We start from the raw sequence: 13,044 nt of genomic DNA, 5'->3' as shown, positions 1-13,044 counted from the left end.
TATATTTCTCCACCACAATAATTATATGTTCCCAGTATGGTTCTGACTTTCACATCAGATGTAAAAAGAGTGCAGTAATGCAATGATGATTTTATGTTAAGAAGATAGAAAATTAATATCCTGAATTCTGTGTGGGGAAGCTCTTAAAGTAAATAGTGAGGTCAAACATCTTGGCCACCATTTTGCAGATGATTTAATGCATGCAGCTTTTTCATGAAAATGTTGAAAAGCATACAGTATGCACCACACGCTTGTAGATCAATTTCACATGTGCTCGACTGATGTCAAGGTCGCTCTGTTTAATGGCTTATTGCTGTGTACAAAAAGAGCAATATGCTGAACACTTGCTTACCGTCATGTTATATAGGGATGTTAATGTGTGTGCCAAGATTTGACAGTGTTAGTCATAATAGTACCTACATGTCAGACAGTGACAAGGAACCTTATGTACAAGCACACTGTGTGTGCAGATTGGAATAGATAGAGAAGAATATATTTATGCATTATAAAAAATTCTTCTCAAAGCTGCACGTTATACTTGGCAACTGCAAGTGTGTATTTGTCCATTTTGATAAGTTTTATTTTGTGACGCAGTATGTGTAAGTAGTTTAAGTTTGCACTGCATGTATATATGTGATTTGTATTATATGTAAGTGTTTGATGTGATAAGTGAAGTTTGAGGTTTTATCTTTTACTACCATAGACCAAAGTGTGTAATAAAAGTGAATACACAGGCCCCACTGGTTTCAAACCCACAGAGACAATATGCTGTAGTTTTGTCACAGTCCATAACATCATTATATTGTTAGGAGTTAATGTATCATATGGCGCTTCTCTGTGGCTGAAATGTCATTTTCTGCAGCACCATAAGAGTGCTTTTATACTGCCTCTATGTTTGTTATGAATTTACTACAATCTAAAATGTATGTGTGAGTGCATATATATGTGTTTGCGTACCCGTAATTGCAGGTGTATGGATGAATTATTGTGTAATGTACAGTATATGGATCACATGCTTTGAGGGGGGACAATAACATTTTCTTTCTCCTAATTATTTCATTACGTCTATAATTTCATTAACTAAGCTTTGCTAAAAAAGGGAGAAGCAGAAGACTGTCAGAAGTAATTAAAAGATAAGGTGAACGGTACAGTCTGCTTGCCCTAGCTACATTAAGACATTTAGCTTCTGCAGTGAGAGCGTAATATCCCCTCAACACACACACACACACATAACACACACTGAAGGAATGACAGAGGTGCTTTCCCACCTGCCAACAGACCCCTCACAGACATGTGCACTGGAGGGAGTGTTGCAGTCCCGTGGCGACTGACTGGTGAGATATGAAATGTGACGGGTGCACAATGGTTGTCAACATAAATGACTTATAAACAAGCAAAACATTAGGACAGCCTAAACCATGGTGTTCATTTTGCGGAGAGGCCCGACACCATTTCAAATACCACTTCTCACTTCCTTTCGTGTTTTTGCGTTGTCTTTACATGGGCTGGGGCCATAAGCTCGCTCCACTAAACCATCACAAACGTGCGGATCATTTCAACTCGGTGTGATTCTGTTTTGCACTTGGTTTGTTTGACCCTCAAGCAGATTATGAATAACATACCATATCCTTGCAACAAAAACACAAAAGTATGATTTATCTGTTCATTGATTTATTATTTATGGGAACACTCTTATCAGGAGGTTTAAGTAAGTTTTATCAAAATTTTACAACATAAGCTGTCATTAAGGGAATTATCTTGAATGACTTGAAGCATTTAACACGCATTTGTTCAGACATGGTTTTGTTGACATGATTGGAAGAAAAAAAATGATGTGACTCTACTACTACTTTGCTACTAATAATTACAGAAAAACACTTGGTCTGCAGAGGCTGTTTTGCAGCTTTATAGCTAGTAAAACGAGTATCTCTATGGTTGTATAATGAGTGCAGATGGAGAGTTTTAACGAGAAACTGACACCCTGAGTATTGCTGCAGATACTCCACCCTCCAGCTGCAAGGATGAGAAGCATAAAAAAAGAGCAGATTAGAGGAGAATGGTGGATCAACTTCATCAGTTAATTAAACTCTATTGCAGCTTGATGAGCAATTAATCAAGGCAGCTTGCAGAGTGTCAGGCAGGGCTGAGTTCTTCGGGTGCGGTATGTGTGCACCGTACAGTATGTCCCCAGGGGTGCAGCCCTGTGGGGAGCAGCACTTACCAAGTGAGCAGCCCTAAAATCGTACAGGGTGTAATGGGCTGGGTTTATGTAAGCAGCTATCAATCACTCTCTGACATAAGCCTGCACCCTATTAGAGGATTAGGCGCATCTCGGTGCCGAACTAACTGAAAAACTACTTGTCTAAGTAGATCGAATTTTAAGAAATGCTGTAATGTATTGGGTTATTATTTAGAAAAAAATAATATTGCTGTTTAAAGCCAATGCCAGCCCTATCTCAGAAGGCAGAGGCAATAACAGTCAAAGTTAATCATGTTAATATGGGAGAGACATGGGCTCTAAGCATGTCAATTATTTAACTTTGTATTTTCTCAGCCTGCAGATTTAGCTCTTATCGTTCATCTGATATCTGACTCCCTAAATCTGATGGTTTGGTTTTTGTCCTTTGTCTGTTACCCCCTTTCATCTACCTCTTCATCTCTTTCAAGACTGTGAAGAAGGCTCTTTTTATGCTATGGAAATTCGAGTTGGCAGTTTGTGACTAAATGCAGTAAATTTATTAACGAGACCATGGGGAACATTAAAAGTCAATTGAAGGAGGCTATTAAAAGCAGGATTTTAATTGGGTTGGTCCCTCCACTAAACCTTTTTTTTCTGTCTCTTTTTTTCCAAAAGCAATGGTACTAAAAAGTTCTGAATTAATGTGTTGTGTGCAGTAGTCCTTGAAAGAAAGTTCCCTTTTGAAGCACAGATGCTAGTCCCAAATAAATTTTTTTACTGTATATTCAAGTACTTAAAATGTAAAAAAAAAAAAAAACTGTGAGAAAATCCGCCTTGGTGTGAGGTCTGATGATGGCAGATGCTCATGGTATCTGTTGTATCTTGCTGCATGTAGTCCTGCTGAGGAGCTGCTGTCTCTCTGGCTCTTGCTGAAGGTTTTCGAGAGGGGCAAATCTTAAAATGACACAGATTACAACTAACACAAGGTTTTACTACAACACCAGCATCAATGGATCATCCTCTCACCCATACAGTTCTGAAAACATGACACAAACTGCAGTCACTGTACCGTAGCCATCTGCTTTTCAGTTTTTTTTTATTGGTGTTTATACCCACAAGGAGTCAGTAAATTGTGTTAGTACTGTAGCTTTAATGCATCAGATTATACAATCTGTTGAAATGACATTACAAAGCATACAATTGCCCTAGTTTTGGTAACGTGGTGTGACACATTACAAATGGTTTTAATTGCACTTTAGCTTCTGGCTCTTGAGACATGCTCGACTCATTCTGCACTATAGGAACTAGTCTCTGTGTGTGTGTGTGTGTGTGTGTGTGTGGTGGGGGCTTTAAAAAAGTCAGTATGTGCATATAGGAGAGTTGAGAGTGTGAGAGAGAGATGTAGTGTAGTATTGGCTGTGCTGACTGGATAATGACATGCAGAGTGCCGTGCTGCTACAGTAGGTTGAGCCTCCAACCAGATGCTCCTTTCACTGCAGCTCATAAGCAGAGAGAGAGGCTGCACCATACGCATTCGTATCTACTAGATTAAGCAGTAGGATTCAGGGACTTCGATCATGTACTGTAAAAGGAGCTTATTAGTGTAGATACCCATCACTTTTGAGACTGAGGCTAAGCTGGGTTCAAACTTCCTTTGAGACATTCTCTTTGTTTCCATGCTTATGTTTGTATGCTCTCCATGTAATGATGGCAGTATTCACTGCATTTTAATGACTCAGTCTCACACAAACTGCTCAGATTCAGTTATATCCTCTCTGCAAGCTTTGAAGTCACTTTAGGGTTTTTATAGTGATGACAAGGGTGTGTCTACAGTATGTTGAATGGGGGGCACAGGAGGATTGGGTGTATGTACACCTTAAAGAACCAGATGGCAGCATCACACAGAAGGCCAGAACAGGTACATAGAGCACTGGAGCTCAAGGGGATGCTCTTAACCATTAACTATATCATTTATTTAACTGATGTGAAAACAATAAAGGACAAAATTCCCAGTATGCCTGTTTGTGTTTTTAAAAGGGGCACAGAACTTCCAGGAGCAATACCACATTCAAGAACAGCGCATATGTTAAATGTGGCAGCCAGACAAGGCAATAATCCATACAGTAATCTGCCTCGTGGTCAACCCAGCAGGCCTTGCAGTTTAATAAATATACACTTGGAATAACATTTCACATTACATGTACACAGCAAAACAAAGTTGTGATAATAAACATTCCTCCATTCCACTGGAGCTCAAGGGGATGCTCTTAACCATTAACTATATCATTTATTTAACTGATGTGAAAACAATAAAGGACAAAATTCCCAGTATGCCTGTTTGTGTTTTTAAAAGGGGCACAGAACTTCCAGGAGCAATACCACATTCAAGAACAGCGCATATGTTAAATGTGGCAGCCAGACAAGGCAATAATCCATACAGTAATCTGCCTCGTGGTCAACCCAGCAGGCCTTGCAGTTTAATAAATATACACTTGGAATAACATTTCACATTACATGTACACAGCAAAACAAAGTTGTGATAATAAACATTCCTCAAAGAGAGCAGCGTATGCTGCTATATATGTTACTCCTGGGGGTCTTGAGTCTTTTCTAAAGAGTAAAATAAAACTACATAAAAAAAAAACAATTACCTATTACAGTATGTTCAGAATCTGGTGGATGTCAGTGCCAACCCTGGTCCTCCTCTGGACCCTCCTGTTATGATGGGACAAGGATTATATGTTTAAAATGGACTCCAGGCCAAAAAGAAATGGCCATATGGCTCCTTTCATGTAGCTGGCGGCTCACTATAAAAAGTGATGCCCAGCTAAACTGAGTTTATGATGAAAGTTTCTGTAATTCAAGTTTCTGACTTAATGGTTATTCCATTAAGTCATTGATGCAGTTATATTGTAATCAGTGACCATTTCCCTTTATCCTCTGACTTGTCTTTCCAGAATTACTCTAAGTTGAAATAAATATTTAATCATCAACACAAGCCAACCAATGTGTTTCTAGAACAGATGTTTGCTCTGTTTACATGCAACACAGTTATTAATTTCTGTACGGGTACAATACGTAACCTTTTAAAAATAATAAATCAAGATATTATGAACGGGTGTGGATGTATTTAGGGACTACACGAAAATTATTAGTGTTGGGAGGATTAACTTTATGTTTCACTTTTGGACCCCTTTCTTTACAAAAAGAAAAATTGCAACCCACAGTATCTCAAAGTAATATAAAACTATTGATTGATACAATTCATTTTGCCATTAATAACTAAAAGTGCAAAAAGAATGAAAGATTTAAATGCTAATATTTAAATGGAATAATAATTTGAATATAGCCACCAAATCACACAATAGAAAAATATAATGTGTCCTGTTTACCAAATATTCCAGCCACTGTTAAGATGCAGATTAAAGTGACCCCCCCTTCCCCCTAATCATTTTGATACAGTCCCTTAGCAACACTGGGCTTTCCAAAGCAGTAATGTTAATTGTCACTAAAACCTTTTCTTTTCTGTGTTCTTCTCTTTTCAGGAAAAAGGAAACATTGCAGTTGTATTTAATGTCGGAACAGACGACATTAATATTGAGGAGACGTCAAAGTTTGTAAATGACGGAAAGTACCATATAGTGAAGTTTACGAGGAGTGGGGGTAATGCCACTCTGCAGGTGGATGACCTGCCAGTCATTGAGCGCTACCCCACAGGTGAGTCACCCACTCTGCCTTTAATTACATCTGCCGCCGCTTAAAGGCGATAAAATGACCAAGAGATTATCAAGCCAACTATTAAAGCCTTATCTGTTAGGATGTTTTTTATGTTGACTTGGCATGTGCTTTAATGGCTTTTTATGTTTCTGTTTCCAGCTGTTAAGAATAATACCAGTGTTGCAGAGTTTTTATCACTTTACATTAATCAACGCTGGTAAACAACCTGGATCTATGTAAATAGGTTGCACTTTAGAGCTCCCATAGTCTGAAATATAAAGCGTGTAAAAGGGCAACCACCCACCCTGTCTACATGTCTGCATTATATTCCCTATATACATAAATAATACACCTGCACTATATGTTCACAGCAAGTCAAATCAATAGACTATTTACAGACAAATTACTACTTCTATTGTGGCAAGTAATTGTGTGCCAGTTCAATATTTATTTATCTGCCAATAAGGCAGACTTATTGAATTAAGGCGATGGGGTAGACAAACCTGTAATAACACAGTCAAACTGTTATTGAATACCTGAATTAATCTGTTGGTTACTCAGAATAAAATACCAGATGATCAGCTACATTTCAGCATCTGGTTTAACCATGATAATGCACTTTCTTATTAATCATTTTCACAGCATACACCACAATTACTAATACATAAAAATGAAGCTGTTTTAATTTTCCTTTTCATTAGTGTTGCTACTAATAATAATTATTGTCATTTGTGTAGCCCTTTTCATAAACACAGTTTACATAACAGTAGAAGATGGATTTACTAATTACTGCCCTGTGTGATGCATATTTATTACTTGAAAAAATATGTAATAAGTTCCACATTATAAGACTGGAAAACATGTACTGGCACTTTCTTTTATAGTGTAGTGGTAACTGATATAGATATACTTCTATAGATTGAGCTTTGTCTCTGGAAACAACTCATCAACACTGGTATGTTTCTGTAGAATGTCAAGATGTTAGTAGTATGATGGCTGTCAACACAAATTTAAATGCCACTGCTTGTTGTTGTTAACTTTTTAACTGCTTAAAGGCTTAGACAAAAGCAATAGAGGATTAAAGGAGTGTGACTAATATATGATATATGCTCATATCAAAACTCCCAAATCATTGAACAAGTGTACAACAAGTGTAGCATTTACTTCACAAGAGTAATAAAAAACATTTGTTAGACTGTGAGCATGCATAAAATGACTGGGCAACAGAACAAAACAGAAGACAAATTCAACCTGTCTCCCTTCTTTTGCATAATGTTTGGTGACCTTTTTAGCTATGAACAGTGCATTCATCCAAATGAAAGAAGTTTTTATGACTGGGACCCAATCCTCGCCGCTTGCCTCAGGTGTAAAAGGGAAGCTAATGGATTTTGACATGTTGTGGACATGGCAGAATGCACAGCAGGGTTAAATGCCTGGATGCTACTAACTCAATCTTCCAACAACACCCTCAGTCCCCAAGATGCCTATGATACATACAGATGTGCTGCTCATAAACATGATGAAGTTGCTGAGTTGTTTTAATACACATAGGTGAAACCCTGAAGATTATGGAATATTTAAGTGTCACTTATTTAAAGTTGTAATACTGCAGAGTGAAATATGATGGGGTTAGCTTCACCTCAGTATTAAATTAACCACCTGGTAAAACACTTTCACTCAAGATCATTGACATATAGTACCTTTTTAAAGTGAATAATTTATTGGACTATGTAATGCAAAATAATGGAAAGTGTAGCCCAGTATATTTAATATTGGTTGTTAACATATTGTAAGGGAACAAAATCTCTATATATGAAAGTCTTGGTTAATGTATGGTAAAATCTAGAAAAGCGGGACAATAATATTAGATTTATTCCTCTTATGATAAGTGCTGAGTTATATATGCTGCAGGGAAAAGTGACCAATCTTATCCCCACCAATCACGCGTCAGTGACAATGCCAAGTCCATCTCGCTTATTAGGCTCGTTGCAGACTAATTACATCCAATCACAATTACTGCACAGTTCCTCCCCTCACCCCCAGCACACAAAGCCATTATTCTCCCAGCTTGCCTGTAGTTTGATTAGTATCCATGTATGCCTCTAACGCACTCATAATAGCAGCCCTCAGCCACTCTTAGGCCACTCACAGATCAACAGTGATTATAATAAGAGTAGACAGCAAAGATAAAAATGATGGCTGGAGAGTGAGAAAGACAGAGAGGAGGAGATTATATGGGAGGGAGCGATCATTCTCAAAGCAAGGAAATAATTGCTTCACCAGGGCCTATATTGCTGCCCTCGTAATCTCATTAAAAAGTCTCGTACTACATACTTATGGGCCATTAAAAGTCTTTAGCACAATTATTAGAATCTAAAATGCAAAATGCACACGCAGACACATGACTAACCTTCTATTTGTTGTAGGTTAGTTCTCTTTCCTTTATGCTTGCCCCGCTTTCATTCTGCAGCGCACACAAAAGGCTGGGCAGCAACAAAAAATCAGCCCCTTCTCCCGAGTCTTGGCCATGGAAGTAATACCATCACAATGGTGCTGCCAGGCCCGCAGGGTACAGTGCAGTATCCTGTCGGAGCACCCAATGAACACTCGCTGCACATAAAGATAATGGAGAAGTCCCTGGCCTTATTCTTTTACTGTTATCAGAGCGTGGTGCACTTACAAAGCTCTCTGTCTCTCACTCTTAGTTCCCTTTTTTCCTGTCCTTTTTACTTCTATCTGTCCATCCCTCCCCCCCCTCTGTCCTGTTTTTGCACCTTTGTGGGAGTCTGATTTGTAGAATACAAGGGGAGGAGGGTTAGCTTTATCCATCAAAGCTCCATCCTATCTGCTCTGGTGTCTCCTCTGTTCTATGCATGAGCCTATTCAGCCTATTGTGCAAGCAGTCATCACTGTGCATGCTTAAAAAACGGTGTAATGGCCGCCACAGCCAGAGTAGAAAAAAAGGGAACAGAATAATGAAAATAATAGTGAAATTTGTTTAGGTTCCTCCTTTTTAATTCTCCCAGCTCCATGAACAGAGGAAGCATTTGCATATTTGTTCATTTCATGTGGCGAGTGTCCTAGGGCTTGTAATGAGATAAAGCCCCCACCTTATCTGACCACTTTATTAACAAAAAAGAAAACAAGTGAGCGAGGGCAAAGCGGGTCAGTTGGGACAGCTCAGCTGAATCGCTGCTGTCTGGTGGAGGAGATAAGCCAGGCTGTCCCATACCAAACCAAATCAACACTCAGCAGCAGTCACAGGCTCTGCTCGCAGGCAGGGTGAATGGGCTCTGCTGCTGCATCGAAGCCCAGGGGATAGCATTGTTTAACACGCCGGTGTTCCACAGTAGGGATCAATTCACGATCAGACCTTGATTATATCCACACTTAATTAACCTCAGTATAAGGATAGACCGAGTGTGCCATGGGGTGCAAAGCCAAAGAGATAAAACGCTACTGTCTTTGAAAATCAAGCATGTTTTTGCACAAAAGTAGAGGATTGTGGCACGCTGTGTGTGAGGATAAGTATGTGTGTTTACTGTATGTGTGTGCGCCTGCCTACCTGACACTCTTCTGTGTCTTTATATTAGTTTCCTTCCTTCTTCAACAAATTGTAATTTTTGTTACAACATTGTGACAGCAGCATGTAGAGAAATACATATTGGCTGTCAAGTAATTAGGCAAGCATGTCTACAATGGAATTTACATGAGTTAACAATGAATTATTCAGGGGAAATGCCATTGTAATGAGTGTTGCTCTTCTTCAGTCTAAACACCTATGTCCTCACCATCCTCCCAATAGCTGTAGGCTAACTGTTCTCCAGAGGCCAGTTTGATGCTGACCTCTCCTCAGATGAGGTGTCACAGTAGCAGGAAACAGAGAGGTGACGTAACTAACACCCCGTGACTGACAAATGGAGGTGACAGGAATTAGCAAAGCCCATGAATGCTCCATGACAACAGCAATTCATGGATTATTCATTAATTTAACACATTCAAAATATAAGTAAGTACAGCTGTACTGTTTGTTTATGCATTTATTGGTGTGAAATACTTCCATCATGCACAGTGCTTAGGAGAATTAGGTGGTGCAGAGCTCCAGGAGCCTTGCATAAAGCAAATACAGTGTGTGTTCAACACCAGGCAGTATGGTAGACGTTACATAAGCCAGAAGCAACTGGAGGCTGGTGTGCTTTGCATCTACCTACATGGAAGAAGCTTAGTGATTTTCTAGCTGCTGCATAAATTAAATATAATGTTAAGGAATTCTCAGTTATGACAATACTGTGCAACCACATACATTTTGTTTTTAAAGAATAAGTCTGGTGATATGCTGTATTTTTGTTATTGTTAACAAATCCCATGAAATGACCAAAAAAACAGTAATTAATCCTACAAGAATTGCCTGGGTATCTACAGCCTGTTATAGCTTACACCTCTGTACCACAGAGCTCCATTGATGTCCAAAAACTATTAAAACCACATCAGTAAGCCACACCTTTGCACTGGGTGATATGTTCCTTCATTACCATGAAGCTGGGGGCTGTGGTATATTTTACTTTTTTTGTCAGTTCCACAAATACCATCCTGCTGCCTTAAATACTCCCTACCAAACGTATATTAATCCGCAGCTGAATGTTCAAGTGTTCAAGTCCTGTTTGAGTGATGTTTGCTAAAAGTTACAGTGCCCAGCTTCTTGAGGAAATCATTAAGCTATTTTTTAATGAAAATATATATTTGTAATCTGTTTTTAAAAACTTACATCTTGGTACTCAGCCTGGGTAGTCGTAGCGGACTAAAACATTGTTGTTTTGGGTATTTTCATGGGATTTGTTGACAATTTAAAAAATACAGAATGTCCCCATCCTTTTCCTTGAGCATCAGTCCATCATCAGTCAGCATCATCATCAGTGCGAGTACACTTGATGGTACAAGTATAGAAATATGAAAAATAGGTACACTAAGTATGTGTCCTGAATGTGCAGTATTACTTCAGATGATTAGACATTGTTTCAGAAATGTGGCTCGCCAAATAACATTTAGAGATCTACATCAAATAATATACACAGTGTCTCTGTGTGGTTTTGTTGTAATACAGAATGTATCTTTCTACGTCAATGTTGAGTGAGAAGTGTTCCACTAAATCTCCTTCACAAGCCTTTGTGGTCCAACTTGGCACAATCAGCTGCAGCCAAATTCCATGAGCTGTATAGACAAGCTTTAAACCCTTTTCTGTGTAGCTGATCCTCTACAGTAATTCAAGCTGATGCGATTAAAAAGTGTCTTTTTATGCGTCTTCTTACTTCTAAGACCTTTCATCAGACCAACTGTGCATCTGTTACAAGGTTACCTTCTTTCCTTCACGTCTCTGCGATCCTTACCCCTCCAAAGCTATTCTCCACCGAATCATTCTTAGCTACTGGATCTTTTATCTGCCAGAACTGAATTAATATAGTTGATGGGACAAACATTGTCAATCTGCCGGAAGAATGGCGCTGACTGAATTCAATCTCTGCAGACAATACCAGGGGGAAATGCACTCAGAGACAGTGCCACTTTGGTGAATGTCTTCTGTTCTGGAGAGGTTATTGGGCTTGACAAAAGGGTGATGCAGAGTTTGCCCTCATTAATGCCAAAGTGCCCCTCCAATGTTGGAGTGGAGTTTTTCTGTAGCTGGCCTTTCTCTCTTTTGACACTTATTTGGCTTATTCTCTGAATACTGTTGGAAAACTACTTTTCCACTGACTCCAATGCCATCAATATTTAGACAGTCAAACTCATGACTTTTCCTTCTTTATGACTCGTAGCTTTTGTCAAAGCCATTTTATTAAAGATTTTACAGTGTATGTACCTACTTTGACATTTTCTTCTGACTTTTCTCTGACTAGATGCTCTGAATGTATACTGTGTTAATTGTTGTATTGCAGTTAGCTTATTATTTCTTGTCAATTAGGCTGTTTATAAATGGGGTGGGCATTTGTAATATGTTAAAGTTAAATTGTTTTATCCTTTAAACCATAAAAGGTTGATTCAACAATAAATTTAAATGATGTTCTTTTTGAAAATGTATATAACTAGTTTAAAAGCCAGTTAAAAAGATAAAGAGGGAAAAGACAAATGGGATGGAAATATTTGGGTAAAGATTTTGTAATGGAAATGTATAATATGGTGATTTGGGTTGGTTTATAACGTAGCTCTATTAACCTAGATGAAACATTTGCGTGCTTGTTCACTTATTTTCAATTAATATAGGCCTAATTTGTTGGCTAAAATAAAATAAAAGGAGTGAAGTTTGTTCAAATAATGTTTCAGTAAATATTGTTTTTTTAAATATATAAAACGTTTTAAATATAAAAACCTTGTGCAGTTGTATAGCTCCAGCATTAAGTATGAACATTTAACCTTTGACCTTACAGATTGTAACCAATGAAATGTCTCTTTAAACTTTAAAGGCAACAATGATAACGAACGCCTGGCGATTGCTAGACAGCGAATCCCATACCGACTTGGTCGAGTAGTTGACGAATGGCTACTCGACAAAGGTAAAATCACTGATTAAAATTTCAAATAAAATAAATTGATCATAACCAAGTTGTAGAATTATTTTGTAAATAATAATCATAAAAACATAAATGTTCAGTGAAACTTTAAAAACTAAATGATTTGAACAGTTAAATTTAATTTGTAGTGTTACTACTATTATACTTTTCATAATAATGTATTTATTTTATAGATGTCAGCTGTTTTAATACGTGTTTATTGTCAACTAAAGGTTAAAGGGACTGTAAATATGAATTTAAATCCACTTACTGAAGTAATATCAGAATTGTTAAAATGTCTATAAATTACTGTAGCATTTTGCTGTAAACATCTAAATGATACATTTAAAAGTTCTAGTTTAGTCATTCATTAGTTGTTATTTGTGTTATTTGAAACACTTTTGAAACATATACTGTACAGTACAGTACTTGGTGTCATTTGATCTATTCTGATTAAACTGCTAGCAATGATAAATAGAGTGCAATATGAATTGGCATCAGAATTTTGAGTCCCTTTAACAGACATTGTAAATATGTATAGGGCATTAGCATTAGATCAAGGAACTGTAATATAAAACAAACTGAGTGCATGCTTTGTTTTTTATA

At 37.8% G+C, this 13,044-nt stretch overlaps 1 protein-coding gene across 50 annotated transcripts in view; it reads left to right on the top strand.

Annotated features, from left to right (window-relative positions):
• The window catches only part of LOC122884291 (neurexin-1a), a 252,116-nt gene that overhangs the window by 199,408 nt on the left and 39,664 nt on the right, over positions 1-13,044 (top strand). For 39 of the 50 annotated variants that reach the window (XM_044214026.1, XM_044214039.1, XM_044214027.1 and 36 more), the window contains 2 exons: positions 5,725-5,896; positions 12,352-12,441. In XM_044214026.1, coding sequence (XP_044069961.1) covers positions 5,725-5,896; positions 12,352-12,441 — 262 coding nt within the window. The remainder of the gene's footprint in view (positions 1-5,724; positions 5,897-12,351; positions 12,442-13,044) is intronic. The other 11 variants (XM_044214041.1, XM_044214061.1, XM_044214060.1 and 8 more) reach the window with 1 other exon arrangement.

Source organism: Siniperca chuatsi, linkage group LG11 (genome assembly GCF_020085105.1).
Source record: "Siniperca chuatsi isolate FFG_IHB_CAS linkage group LG11, ASM2008510v1, whole genome shotgun sequence".
Classification (NCBI taxonomy): domain Eukaryota; kingdom Metazoa; phylum Chordata; class Actinopteri; order Centrarchiformes; family Sinipercidae; genus Siniperca; species Siniperca chuatsi.
This window is presented reverse-complemented; position numbering and strand designations above follow the sequence as displayed.